At 40.1% G+C, this 12086-nt stretch overlaps 1 protein-coding gene and 1 long non-coding RNA gene across 2 annotated transcripts in view; one reads left to right on the top strand and one right to left on the bottom strand.

Moving 5' to 3' along the window:
* Positions 1 to 12086, top strand: part of LOC143369311 (uncharacterized) — a 76078-nt gene that overhangs the window by 47423 nt on the left and 16569 nt on the right. The gene's annotated exons all lie outside the window — the stretch shown is intronic.
* The window catches only part of LOC143369294 (uncharacterized), a 65750-nt gene continuing 62251 nt past the window's right edge, over positions 8588 to 12086 (bottom strand). Inside the window, exon 9 of the mRNA XM_076813061.1 lies at positions 8588 to 11285. Coding sequence (XP_076669176.1) covers positions 10480 to 11285 — 806 coding nt within the window. The 3' untranslated portion in view covers positions 8588 to 10479. The remainder of the gene's footprint in view (positions 11286 to 12086) is intronic.

Genomic DNA, 12086 nt, shown 5'->3' with positions numbered 1-12086 from the left:
GTGTTACATAATATTAAGCAGATATATTTTTATACAAATAAATATTTTAATGCGAATAAATATTTTATTCAAAATACTTGGCGCTGCGATCCGAATCGGTGTTGCTAAACTGAATAAATATGTTTAAATTGCATTGATCTTTTTCTCTCTTTCTTGTGCGTGCATTCGTGAATGTGTGTATGTGTGCATATGCTATGTATGATATTAGAATTAAATATTAAATATATGTATGTAGAATAAATCTGACTGCGTTTCTAGTATGTACATGTATATTATGTATTTTAGATTGTAAGGGGGTAATTGTAAATTATTAATACTAATACATGTAGCATTTCTTCGGTAAACTAAACACTTATTCACTCTTATATCTGGTGTAAAAATTATATGTAAACTTTATTTTATGATATGCAAGATGCAATATGCATATACGTGCTGGTTAAACTCAGAGCGATATAAGAAGGTCTGGGTTAGGTCTGGGTTATCACGAACTGGTTATACCACTAATTGCAAGACACTCTTCGCGTATATTAAATTGAAATTTAGTTTTTTTTATACGCTAAGAAACCATTAAAAAATACAGCAACATTAAAATTTGGCTCTTACAGTCCCAGCTGAAACGAAGCATGCAACTCACGTGCTTATATTACACTTATGCAACGATTGCAGGAATAGAAAAGAAATGTTTACAATTGATATTTTTATCAAACATTTTTACAGAATCGTCAGTTAGAAACTTAGATCAGTTGGAAGTTAATAGAAACGAGATAGTCTTGAAATCTTATGTCACAGATTCCCAAGATATTAGAGTTCGGAATGTTCCAAAGCAAGCGCGTAAATTTGCCTTACAAACTGGATTGCGCGATTCAAACTTTTATTTATAAAAATGCGCGTACTCGATATTCGATTACCACGAAAGAGGAAATTACCTCGACTAACTGTCGTGCGATCGTCTAAAACGATCTTGCGGATACGTTCCGACACGGGCTCGAACTTTTCGCATAATTTCTAAAAAGCCACGGAGCAACAAACAAGTCCATAAAGAGCCCGCTTCCCCTTTCTTCTTCCTTTTCGCCGCTTCCCAAGCTTCTCCTTTCGGCCAGCCGTTTAGCGGAAGTTTTACATTTCATCGAGTCGCAATGCCTTCGAAATATGCGTGTCATGTGTACAACTCGGATCTACGCTCAATAGATATCGACTAGCTATTACTATCACGTATTTTGCAACAGATACTTGCAACTTTTCAATTCGCCGAATCCCTCTTCGATACGAACTTCAGCAGCTATTTTGAATCGAAAATAACTACAGCGTTGGCCACCAGTGCGTTATAGAACTTGTTTTGATGTGGTAGAATATTTTTTTTTTAATTAATCTAATATCATTGTAGATTATTTAAGTTCCTTCAGTCTGTATATCACGCTCGTTTTACTCAAGATATTAATTACCAATGAAACAATTAGAGGAAGTGGTTGAAATATGAGCTAGCACTTTTATTTCAGGATTTTTGCCACAACTGTTAAAGATTTTTTCGATGCCACCCTTGAATCTATATGTTAAACATGGTGAAACGCACACTATAAACTAATATTTTAACTAACACCCTAGCCTATATTTGCCCCACTTCCTCTACCAAAAAACCAAACACATAAGTCGCCAGAAAAAAACATGTTTACAGATGTTCGCCTGCGATGAAAATTAATTTGCAATATTTTAGCTGTTTTCGACTAGGCAGTCGAAAAATCCATTTTTTTTATTGCATCTTCCGAAAGTACTATCTTTTCTGAATAAAATGCCGCTTGGTTTACAGTAAAATTCGCTAAATTGTAGATTTGCCAGCTAAAAACGTGAAGCGGCAACCTATAGCGTCGCCTTTGCCCAGAAACTTTAAACGCGTTTTCCTCGAATATTTGTTACTCTTCATTTTTTTCCTAATTGCGAACGAATTGAGGTTCAGATCGACTTGGAAAAAAATTACGGGATGTGTAAAACGTGTGCCATTTCGGGGAAACCTCTTATAGGGTCCGTAAAAATTCGAGATTTTCATAAAAAATTAAGAAGTCACCGGATTTTTGTAGCGCACAAACAATGATGGTTTGGGTTAAAAAAAATCGGTGACTTCTTAATTTTTTATAAAAATCTCGAATTTTTACGGACCCTATAAGAGGTTTTCCCCGAAATGGCACATGTTTTACACATCCTGTAATTTTTTCCAAGTCGATCTGAACCTCAATTCGTTCGCAATTAGGAAAAAAATGAAGAGTAACAAATATTCGAGAAAAACGCGTTTAAACTTTCTGGGCAAAGGCGACGCTATAGGTTGCCGCTTCACGTTTTTAGCTGGCAAATCTACAATTTAGCGAATTTTACTATAAACCAAGCGGCATTTTATTCAGAAAAGATAGTACTTTCGAAAAATGCAATAAAAAATCAATTTTTCCACTGCCTAGTCCCCTTAACCCTTAACTGGTATCTTGGGGTCGCTCATGACCCCAGGCACGCGAAGTTCGCTGCAAAATTTTTGGTTGTCTAAGCTTGTAAACTGTTTTTCTAATTAATTTTACAATAATACTTTAACTTTCTAGGTTTCTATTATTTTACATATTACCTAAGAACAAAATATTCATAGAGGTTGCTCTAGTGTCGACTTTACAAATTTCTGTGTCCTTTTTTATTTGGGGTCTGCCACGACCCCAGTATACCAGCCACGTTTGCCAAAAACAGTATACCAGTTAAGGGTTAAGTACTACGATATTGGAAACTCTTCCCTACAGTGACATTTGCCACTATTTGTTCCGTTTGTCCTGGCTGTTCATCCTCGAATCACGCGGCACGTCGTCGCGAGCTGTCCGCTCAGTCTGCTCGCGGTCCATTTTAATAATTTCATCGACCGGAGTGTACTAAATCCGAAACAAGGCAAAGGCAGAGGGAAATGAAGGGAGCACGGCTACGCGAGGTGGCTGTCGTTGTACAAAAATAAATAAGGTCTCTCAGAAGACTGAGAAAATATGTCGATAAATCTAGTGGCTAGCTGAGGTAGGTGCTCAGCGACTGAATGCTGGAAAACAACTGCCTCCGGCGAGGGGGGGCGTGAAACGGGCCAACTGGATCCTTCCTCATGAACCTCGCCATCCAGGACGAGAAGTTGCTTTCGGATTGTCTCCGAGCATCGGGATCGCAGCGAGGAGAGCGAGGACCTTTCCACCGCGGGGAAAGTTTCCGAAATTCTTCGTATCGGCTGCGGCTAGCTTTTGCCGCCGCCTCCACCCCCGCGCTAACCCTCCCCTCGCCAACTTCACGCTTACGAACTATGATTGCCTCCAGGTCTGTGTACCCTTCCGAGTTTCTCTCCGCCGCTTGTGACAAATTATACGCCCCCCCATACGTGTGATCTACTTTCACAGTGACACACACCACCCTTCAATGATATTTACCGTCCTTCCGCGCGGGGAATCGAATCCGGCTTCAAAACTCTTTCGCGTCCCAATGACTCCCTAGCTCGCGCACTTCCCCGGAGAAGTTATTCATACAGATTGTCCTCGCAAAATCAACGGAAACTCTTTGGTCGATTGATCGCTTGCCGTTTCTCGCTGCGCGAACCAGCTCCTCCCGCTGTTTTGGTTCCTGTTATCGCTCGCGTTCGTCGTCACTGGTATTACTTCACGTTGCTAGATTACAAATTTTATAGGTCACCGGTGCCAAACGAAAAATGGCCCCACTCCGGTCTAATATCATTCTGATACTGTTGTTTCCCTATTCTGGGCACGAACGGCGCATTATTTTTATTGTGAGAGCACGTTCTCTGTGACCATTTGCTGTTAAGAGTTAAGGGGGTATTCTAGTCTAGACACTCGTTTTCGAAGGTGATATTTGGAAATTAATTCTGTAAAACCTATCGCACCTACAGGGCAGCGGTTTTGCACACATACTTAGTAGTGTTTGAACTATCGACACAATTTTTTGGAAGGCATTATATTGAAATTTGTACAAGTTACACGCCGAAGCGTAGGTCGTGTCATCAAAATACCGGCCCCATCGGGCGCACGAATTGCGGCCGTCCTAGTCATCTGAAACGAAAGTACCAAAGATTTTTCTAATCTATATGAGTGTAGTTATCGCCCGAATTAGATGTAACCAAGTCCGGACATTGTTACCGAAATCGCGGCTGTTTAAAAATTTATATTTGATTTTTTCGACTTTTCTTGAGCTAAAACAAGGTGTGGGGAGGTTGTATTAAAACTATTGATGTGATTCTAGTTCCAGCTATAGGTACAGATTCACTTTTGAATGTGTGTCAAATTTTAGCCCAATCGGTCCAGTATTTTTTGAGAAAAATGTGCGCCCGATTTAAAAAGAATTGTTTCGAGAAAAACGCGTTTAAAGTTTTTCATGCAGTACGACCTATACGACTGAAGTTGCGGTAGATAACAACTAATTTCTGTAACTTATCCCTAATCTGGTATACCAGAACCGTAGAGGAAACCTTCCTCAGCTTAAAAAAATTCACGTTGGGCAGCTCTCTTTTCTCTGCTGGCAGTCATAGCCTTTTTAGATACAAGAGTGGAGGGAACGATTACGTGCCACGCTGCGGCCTTAAGCCCCTATAGCTCTGGGAGTTTTTCGAATTTCACCTTAATATTTTAGAGACATTTTCGAAACCCTAAAATATTTGAAAATCAAACAAAAAGAAAAATAGAATTTTTTCTCGTCTAACAGCCCCAAAAGTAACTGATATTTACGATTTAAAAAAAAAACTGTTGGTCATATTGGATTAAATTCTCTTGGGATATAAGGAGGCATCTTTAAACTCGCAGAAAGTATTTTTTTCATGACGATACTTCTTATTATTTATTAATTATTGTGAAATCTTTTCCACCTCTTCGACGATGTAACTCCTGTCGGCGGGATGTGTAGCACCTATCACAGTCATCTGATTGCAAAATAAATCAAAGTTTCTTCAAGCTAGATAGTTTCCGCTGGTATTGGTCCACTTTAAAGGAAAAAAATGAAAAATTGAAAGAGTTATAGCGTTTGAAAGAAAGAGTAAGTTTTTTCCTTAGACAGATTTTTCATATTGTTCTTTATATCGACGAAAAAATATTATAAATAAATACTGAATTTAAAATTTTAGGTCCAGAACCAGCGTAAATTATTTAACTTTAAGAAAATTCTCTTCTTTTTGCAATCAGATAACTGTGACGGGTGCTACACATCCCGCCGACGGGAGTTACATCCTCGAAGAGGTGGAAAAGATTCCACAATAATTAATAAATAATAAGACGAATCTACATAAGAAAAATATTTTCTGCAAGTTTAAAGATGCCTCCTTATATCCCAATAAAGTTTAATGCAATATTAACAACAGTTTTTTAAAAAAAAAATGATAAATTTCGCGGCCTGTTACACGAGAATCCCCCCTTAAGGGGAGTCCTACTTTTTGGGCTAAAAGTATAGTAAAATTGGGGATTTTTTTTAATAAAGTAGCGATTCCATTCGTCTAAAATTTGGACCATGCGTTTATGCATCTCTGAAAAAATTGCAGGCTTTTTTCTTAATTTTTAATAATAAATACAGGAGCTTACAATATAAGGATACAAACATAAGCATGACGTGCCCTACCTTGCGCAAATGCCCAACGCTTCGTACCACTTTGCGCTCCACGCTTGCAACCGGTTAAGCACTAACAGCATTAATTCTTTTTATATTTCCAGAGCGAACAATCGACATTTATTTCTTAATATTCCATTATCTGCGACGCGTTCTAAGTATTGGCGACAAATCACAATTATTCAAAGAGACTTCCTTATTTTGACGTAAAGTAATTAATATCTGGCGTGCCTTAATGTTTGCAATTGAAGAGAGCGCGAAAGAATAATAAGATAAGGCTATTTACACGAATACAATGGTGTACCCTTTAATTGGGCCATCTCGTTTACTGCGCTTTTACCGAGAACCGTGCCATAAAACGATACAACTGAACGCGATCCACACTTATCCATTTAATATAAATACCAGCATAAATATAGACTTCGCTTTGATATCGCATCAAGGCACGTCGCGTTGTACCACTGCAGGTATAATATTTTCCTTACTTCAAGAGCTTAGGCTGAAAATGAGAAAGCACGGAATTCAGAAGAGGTAGTGCAGCGAAAACTCCACATGCTATTTCACCAGAAACCGAACCCCTAAAGAATTATCGTAGCTCTTAAGACGCGACAATAATTCTCAAAACATAATTCAAAGAGCCCCAAAGGAGTTCATCCCCCCGAAATCATTTCATCCAAATTACTGACCTCATTATTATTCCATTAAACGAAACCATTTAGTTCTGTCAAGTGCATATTACGGCTTAACGTCAGCACGAATCTATTCACATCTTACGAGACGACTTTGAATTAACCTCGGGCTGGAAAATTATACTTTTGGCCTGCGTGCACGAGGCAAGCTGCACTTTTGCAGATTTTTCATTACCTTGTGAAACACGCGGCTTTATTTGTATCTTATTATTCGATTAATAATTACGTTGCGGAATCGAATGCAAGGGAAATATAATTCATTGATCCTCTGCTTAACGTTTCACCCCGCAATGGTGCATTCCATACGCGGACGTAGTATACGTATATTTGATTTATATCCTTCCTTGTTTCAAGACGCGCATCGAGAGCCGCTAGCAAAGATCGCCGAGAGTCAGGGCGTTGCTCGCGTATGACGCGTGCAATTTCTCGTGGAATTATTCCACGCACGCCAACGGCAGTTCGTGATATATGGTCAGGCGCGCAAGAGACGTGTCCCTCCTACACGCGTGACCCATGGCCAGGGCCCGAATATTGAATCACTTTAATATCTCGGAACGAGACACGAGACGTACGACGAGTCACGGCCCGCGTCGACCATCTCCCCTGAGTAAGTTTAATTGCGTGTGCAGCACGAGCGATACCTGCCTACGTAACAAAGCCGACGTCAAACGTCCAACGCCTGCTGATGTATAGTTTGTGTAACATATACAGCGACGCACCAGGCTGAGTCGACGATTGCCCGGAATAAGACTCGAGAGAACACCGCGAGTCGTGCGTGCATCGATAGGTACCCCTCTCGCTCGCTTTGCTCTCCATTCCGCGTTTCAACTTAAGAACTCAACCACGAACTCCTTCCTCGTCATACTTTACCTAGTTGCAAGGGAAGATCCCCGACTCGTAAATTGGAAAAATTGTGAAATTTAGAATATGTGGATATATAAATAGGTATTACGCATTTTTCTTTTTTTTTTTGGCTGCGAAATTCACTGTAAGGGGGTGTAATTGACGCCTCGAGATCCGGTTACTTTCCGATTTTGTGTTGTAACAAGTATTTAAATTATTAAAATCAAATGATGAGCAGTGTCCACGGTGGCTTATTAATAGTAATGGTAAGGGGGAGAACTCTTTAAATATGATTTAAATGAGTTGAACGGTTCTTTCTCTTTAGAGTAGCACATTCTGCACATTTAACATTATATTCATACCTACCTTGTGACGGAATTGGTATAAATTAAAAGCCACTGCAGTGTAGGAAGAGTAATTTCTTCATTCAGTTATTATTGACACCTTTGGAAGAGAAATTTCATTTACGTTAAAAAGTTACGTTAAGGGGTTGTTCCGGTCTAGAGCCCATAAAAACAGTTGATCTTATGGAATTAATTAAAAGAAAACTACTTCGCATAATTTAATGGGACTTTTTGCATTGTATTACAGAGGTCTTAAACTATAGAAATATATTTTTTGTTTTATAATTAATCATTGCAGACGGCACTGGGAAATCGTTAAAGTCAAGGCACCAAAAAATTCATGCGAAATGGTCAAACCTGTAGCACCTAAACTACTGATCCGAAATAAAAAACAATGTCAGATTATTAAATGGCATGAACCTCGCTCGTGGTCTGAGCAGTAAAAGTGACAAAAAATTACATTTTTTGAGAAAATAACGACACTTGAAGTTTGAAATCACTTTTTCCCTATATTTTTCGTCCTTTCAAAGCCTTTAAAAATTACAATTTTTTATTATTTTTTAATCTTGCTGGTTTCTCCACGAGCCAGAAGTATATTCTTCAAAATAAAAAAAGTTTCAGCCGAATCGGATAATAACTTTTCGAGATATTGGTTCCACCGATTTAGAGGACACTGTTTCAAGAAAAACGCGTTTAAAGTTTTACGTGAGCACCGAGTGGCCGGGTGTTACCAGTTTGCCGCTACTAAAATGTCTGTAACTTAGGGAATTTCACGAATTTAAAAAAAAATCCTTTTACACGAATATTTTTAAAAGGTTGAACATTCGAAAAATAAAATAAAAAAAAATCGATTTTTAGACCGGAACGTCCCCTTAAGACAGGCGCTCTTTATATATTTTTATAACTACCAGAACATTGATTTGGAACGTATAAACATAGATGCGTTAAACATGTCTCTAAAGAATTTAGATCCGGACTTGATAATATCAAGTTGGCTTACACATGGGGCGCCAACTTCGCGTACACAAAATGGAATACTGCAGCTTAATATGCAATAGCCTTTTTACTGTGTATTCATTAGGTTTAAATAGGAACAGAAGAGAAAGCATATTAACGAACCACTATTTTGTCATTATATTTGTCATTTTAATCGTACACTTTGAATTTTATAAAAAAAAAGCGCGACTACCTTCACGTTTCATCTTGTCAAGTAGTCGGCGCTTAAATAGAATAAATTGTTTTTTATTCATAGCATTAATCATAGTATTCTTAATACAACATAAATTTTCAAATACACCAGTATCTTTCATTGTACTTTTAACCCACGAGCGACAACATCGACTGCACCGCATTTACGAAATATATATAAACGAAAAAAAGTGCCATTTTTTGGCACCTTTGCGGCATTATTCTGTTAATGCTACTAAATATGGTATAATGCTACCGAAAGCACGAAATCTAGCAACACGGAATGACTTGCACGGAGAAATCATAGCTATAAAGATTGCCAATTTCAATAAAGGCTTGCTAAATCTCGAGCAAAAATAAAACTGTACATATTCCACCCCAACACTTCGCCCTGAATTATGTGTACATACAAAGGCATTCAACGTTGGAAATCTTTCAATTAACAGACTCTAAGCATAGTTGAATTTCTTGCTGGCACATTAAATGTAATAGACGTTTCGCACCGAAGCCAATCAAATCCTGAAGAAACATCTGAGCACCTACATCTCTCAGTCATATTTCAAAAATATTCATTGCGTGTAAGTAGGAATTAATAAGCAGCTCGTCCCTTGACACTGCACTTGCGAGCTAGAGGAAAAGTGGTTGTGGAATTGAAAGATAGTACCAAAGATGGAAAACTGATGGAACCTGGTGGAAAGTGGTTTGGGTTAGGTCTTCAGCTTTCCACCTTCGGTGCTGTCTTTCAATTCCACAACCACTTTTTCTCTTGCTCGCAAATACAGTGTCAAAGTACAAGCTGCTTATTAACTCTTACTTACACGCAATGAATATTTTTGACGTAAGTTATGACCACAGGCTCATAGCAGGCGGCATCGAGCACAGGGAGATGTTGCGTTTATTTTATCCCGGGACATACGATGCAGTAATCCGAAATTGGACGATAAAAATAATCCTCCAGGTGGGTATTGGGAACCTCGCAAGGAAGATGACACTAGTTTGGCATTTCGCACTAGTAAGCAGGCTGTCTTGGCATCGGGTAGTACAGGCGGACTGATTAATGTCTCCGACCTGACCCAGCCGTCAGAAGATTCTGCGCTGACTTACTCCTTGAATACCGAGTCATCCCATAGATATGATAGGCCGGCTGAACGATGCGAACTTTGGGACTGTGACGGAGCAACTCCGTGCGCCCAGTTACGCCGAATCAAAAATAGTTACATTATCATTTAGCAGATCAGATCTCTCTTTATAATCAGAATGCCACTGAAATTTACTAGCACTTTCAGGATCGAGCAAATGCGATTATATTCCACTGTTTTATTCTCGATCCAAGGACAAGAAACTGAATCGGTATTGGTGCCTGAAGTTAAGGACCTCGCAGCTGCGCTCTCCATGCTTAGCCATCAGTGCAGAACTGTGATACGCGCGCATTAAACACTGATCTGCGATGAAAGTGGTAAATACCAGCTCTGTTTACGTTCGCCACTCACGAATGTAATTTTGAAAATAAAGTCGAAAAGCGGGGTACGTTGAGAGAAGTACGTAAAGTATTTCGCGGCATAAGCTTTCCTTTTCCAAGCTTCAAGTCTCACTTCATCCGTTCGATAAATCCTCGTTTGCCTTCTCCCCTCGCCCATGTCAGAAAAAAAGTTCAGTGTCGTCCTAGCCAGTAATCGTCACTGTCCATCTTGGCTTGTTGCTTTCCCTCCAGGGGTTGTGTTTCGGGTCGCGGAGAGGCTGCGAATCTCGGCGATGGCGAATTACACAGGATATTGTACGTTTAAGTAATATAATGCCTCCTAAATGGCACGTCGTCACTTGGCTTGGTTAAATCTTCCTTTCAATGGCCGCCTGTGCGGTTGGCTGGTGACTGTGAGTAAGTTCTCTTCGAAAGTGTCTACGGTGAAGTCCTGTTCCTTGTGCTGCTTCAGCGGTATCCTATTTGGCCGATTGTTCCGTCTGATTGCGTCGGAGTTCCTAATCGGCGCCACGATGACATTCCGTATGTGCTGTTTCCTCTTGTGCGACGCGAGTCGTTTAACGGACCGAGCTGGTGCGCGTGGTGGTGGAGGTGGCGGTGGCATTTTCGGTGGCGGCAACATAGGCGGTGGACCGGGTAACCGGGACCCGATTGGCGTTCGACTTGAGCTCAGTGGTGGCGGAAAACCTGGAATAAGGAATCCTGGCGGTCTAGGTGGCAGAGGAGGCATGGCTGGTCGCGGTGGTGGTCCGTATTTCAGGGGCCTTGGTCCGTACAGAGGTGGAGGGCCTGGCGGCGATGGAATCGGTGGCATACCAAGCGGAGGTGGCATTGGACGGAAACCTCGCGGGGGACCGCCGAAGCCGAAGTTTTGCGGCGAAAACGGACCATCTTTCGCGAAGCTGCGTCGCGCACGTGCGAAACCCGGCGGCCCCATTAAATATGGACCCATAGCCGCACGGTCCGCTGGATAGTTGAACGATAATCGTATTTTCCCTCTTTTCGTTATTTCGGGCCTCGATGCTAGCAGCGGGTTTGGAATCACTTTGTTTGTATCGATCTTCTCGTCAAGTGGCGTTTTCTTCAGCGCGTTTAGATATATCTCGCGCTCGATGGCGTAACCGCGAGCCTCTGAGAATGCTGAAACAGGGGCAGAAAGCACGCTCGGATAACAAGCACCCATTGCTGATGAAAGACATCTATCTTTACTTCGATCAAAGTAACCCTGATACAGGAAATACGTTCAGTTGATCTAACTTCGCCATTAATTTTCGGTGGAAGTAAATGTTATTGATTAATAGATGTGCGATTGGTAACAATGTAATTGCTATTTTTCATTGCAAGTTAAATTAGTGGTACGCTTCCGAGACTCTGAGTGTCTAGGTACTATTAACCCTTTGTTGACAGTCTGGGTGTGAGCCATCCATAAAGTGATTTTGACGCTCTGTACCTTCTATGTGCAAAATAAATACCTTTTTCCAAAGTCGACTTAGAAACTATTTTTTCTCTGAAAATAGTATATCTGAACAATAACTCTGTAGATTTTTAGCTTCTAATATTGAAATTTGTAGAAGTTACAATTTTTTAAAGATTTTACTCGTGTTTTCTCGACATATGGTAATCTAGATTTTTTTTTTTTTTGCAAAAACTGTGATAAAATGTCAATCAAAAACTATTGGAATACATTCTAGAGGCCTTGAAATTGACCCATGATTGCTTTCATAACGATTGGATTCTTCAGATGAGAATGGCAGACGTTCAAAAATTGTTCCGGGTGTGAGCCACCCAGGTATGTCAAAGTTGATCGAAAAAGGAGGTGTATCAACGAAGGGTTAAACAACCTTATTTTTTGCCTTGCGTAAAGTATACGTAGATCCGAGATACGCGTGATCTTGGCTTACAATGCCTCGAACTCGTGTCCTATCTCCTATCAGATTTTTA

The sequence above is a fragment of the Andrena cerasifolii genome, chromosome 5 (genome assembly GCF_050908995.1).
Source record: "Andrena cerasifolii isolate SP2316 chromosome 5, iyAndCera1_principal, whole genome shotgun sequence".
NCBI lineage: Eukaryota > Metazoa > Arthropoda > Insecta > Hymenoptera > Andrenidae > Andrena > Andrena cerasifolii.
The sequence above is the reverse complement of the archived record's forward strand: the minus strand, read 5'-3'. Positions and strand labels throughout refer to the sequence as shown.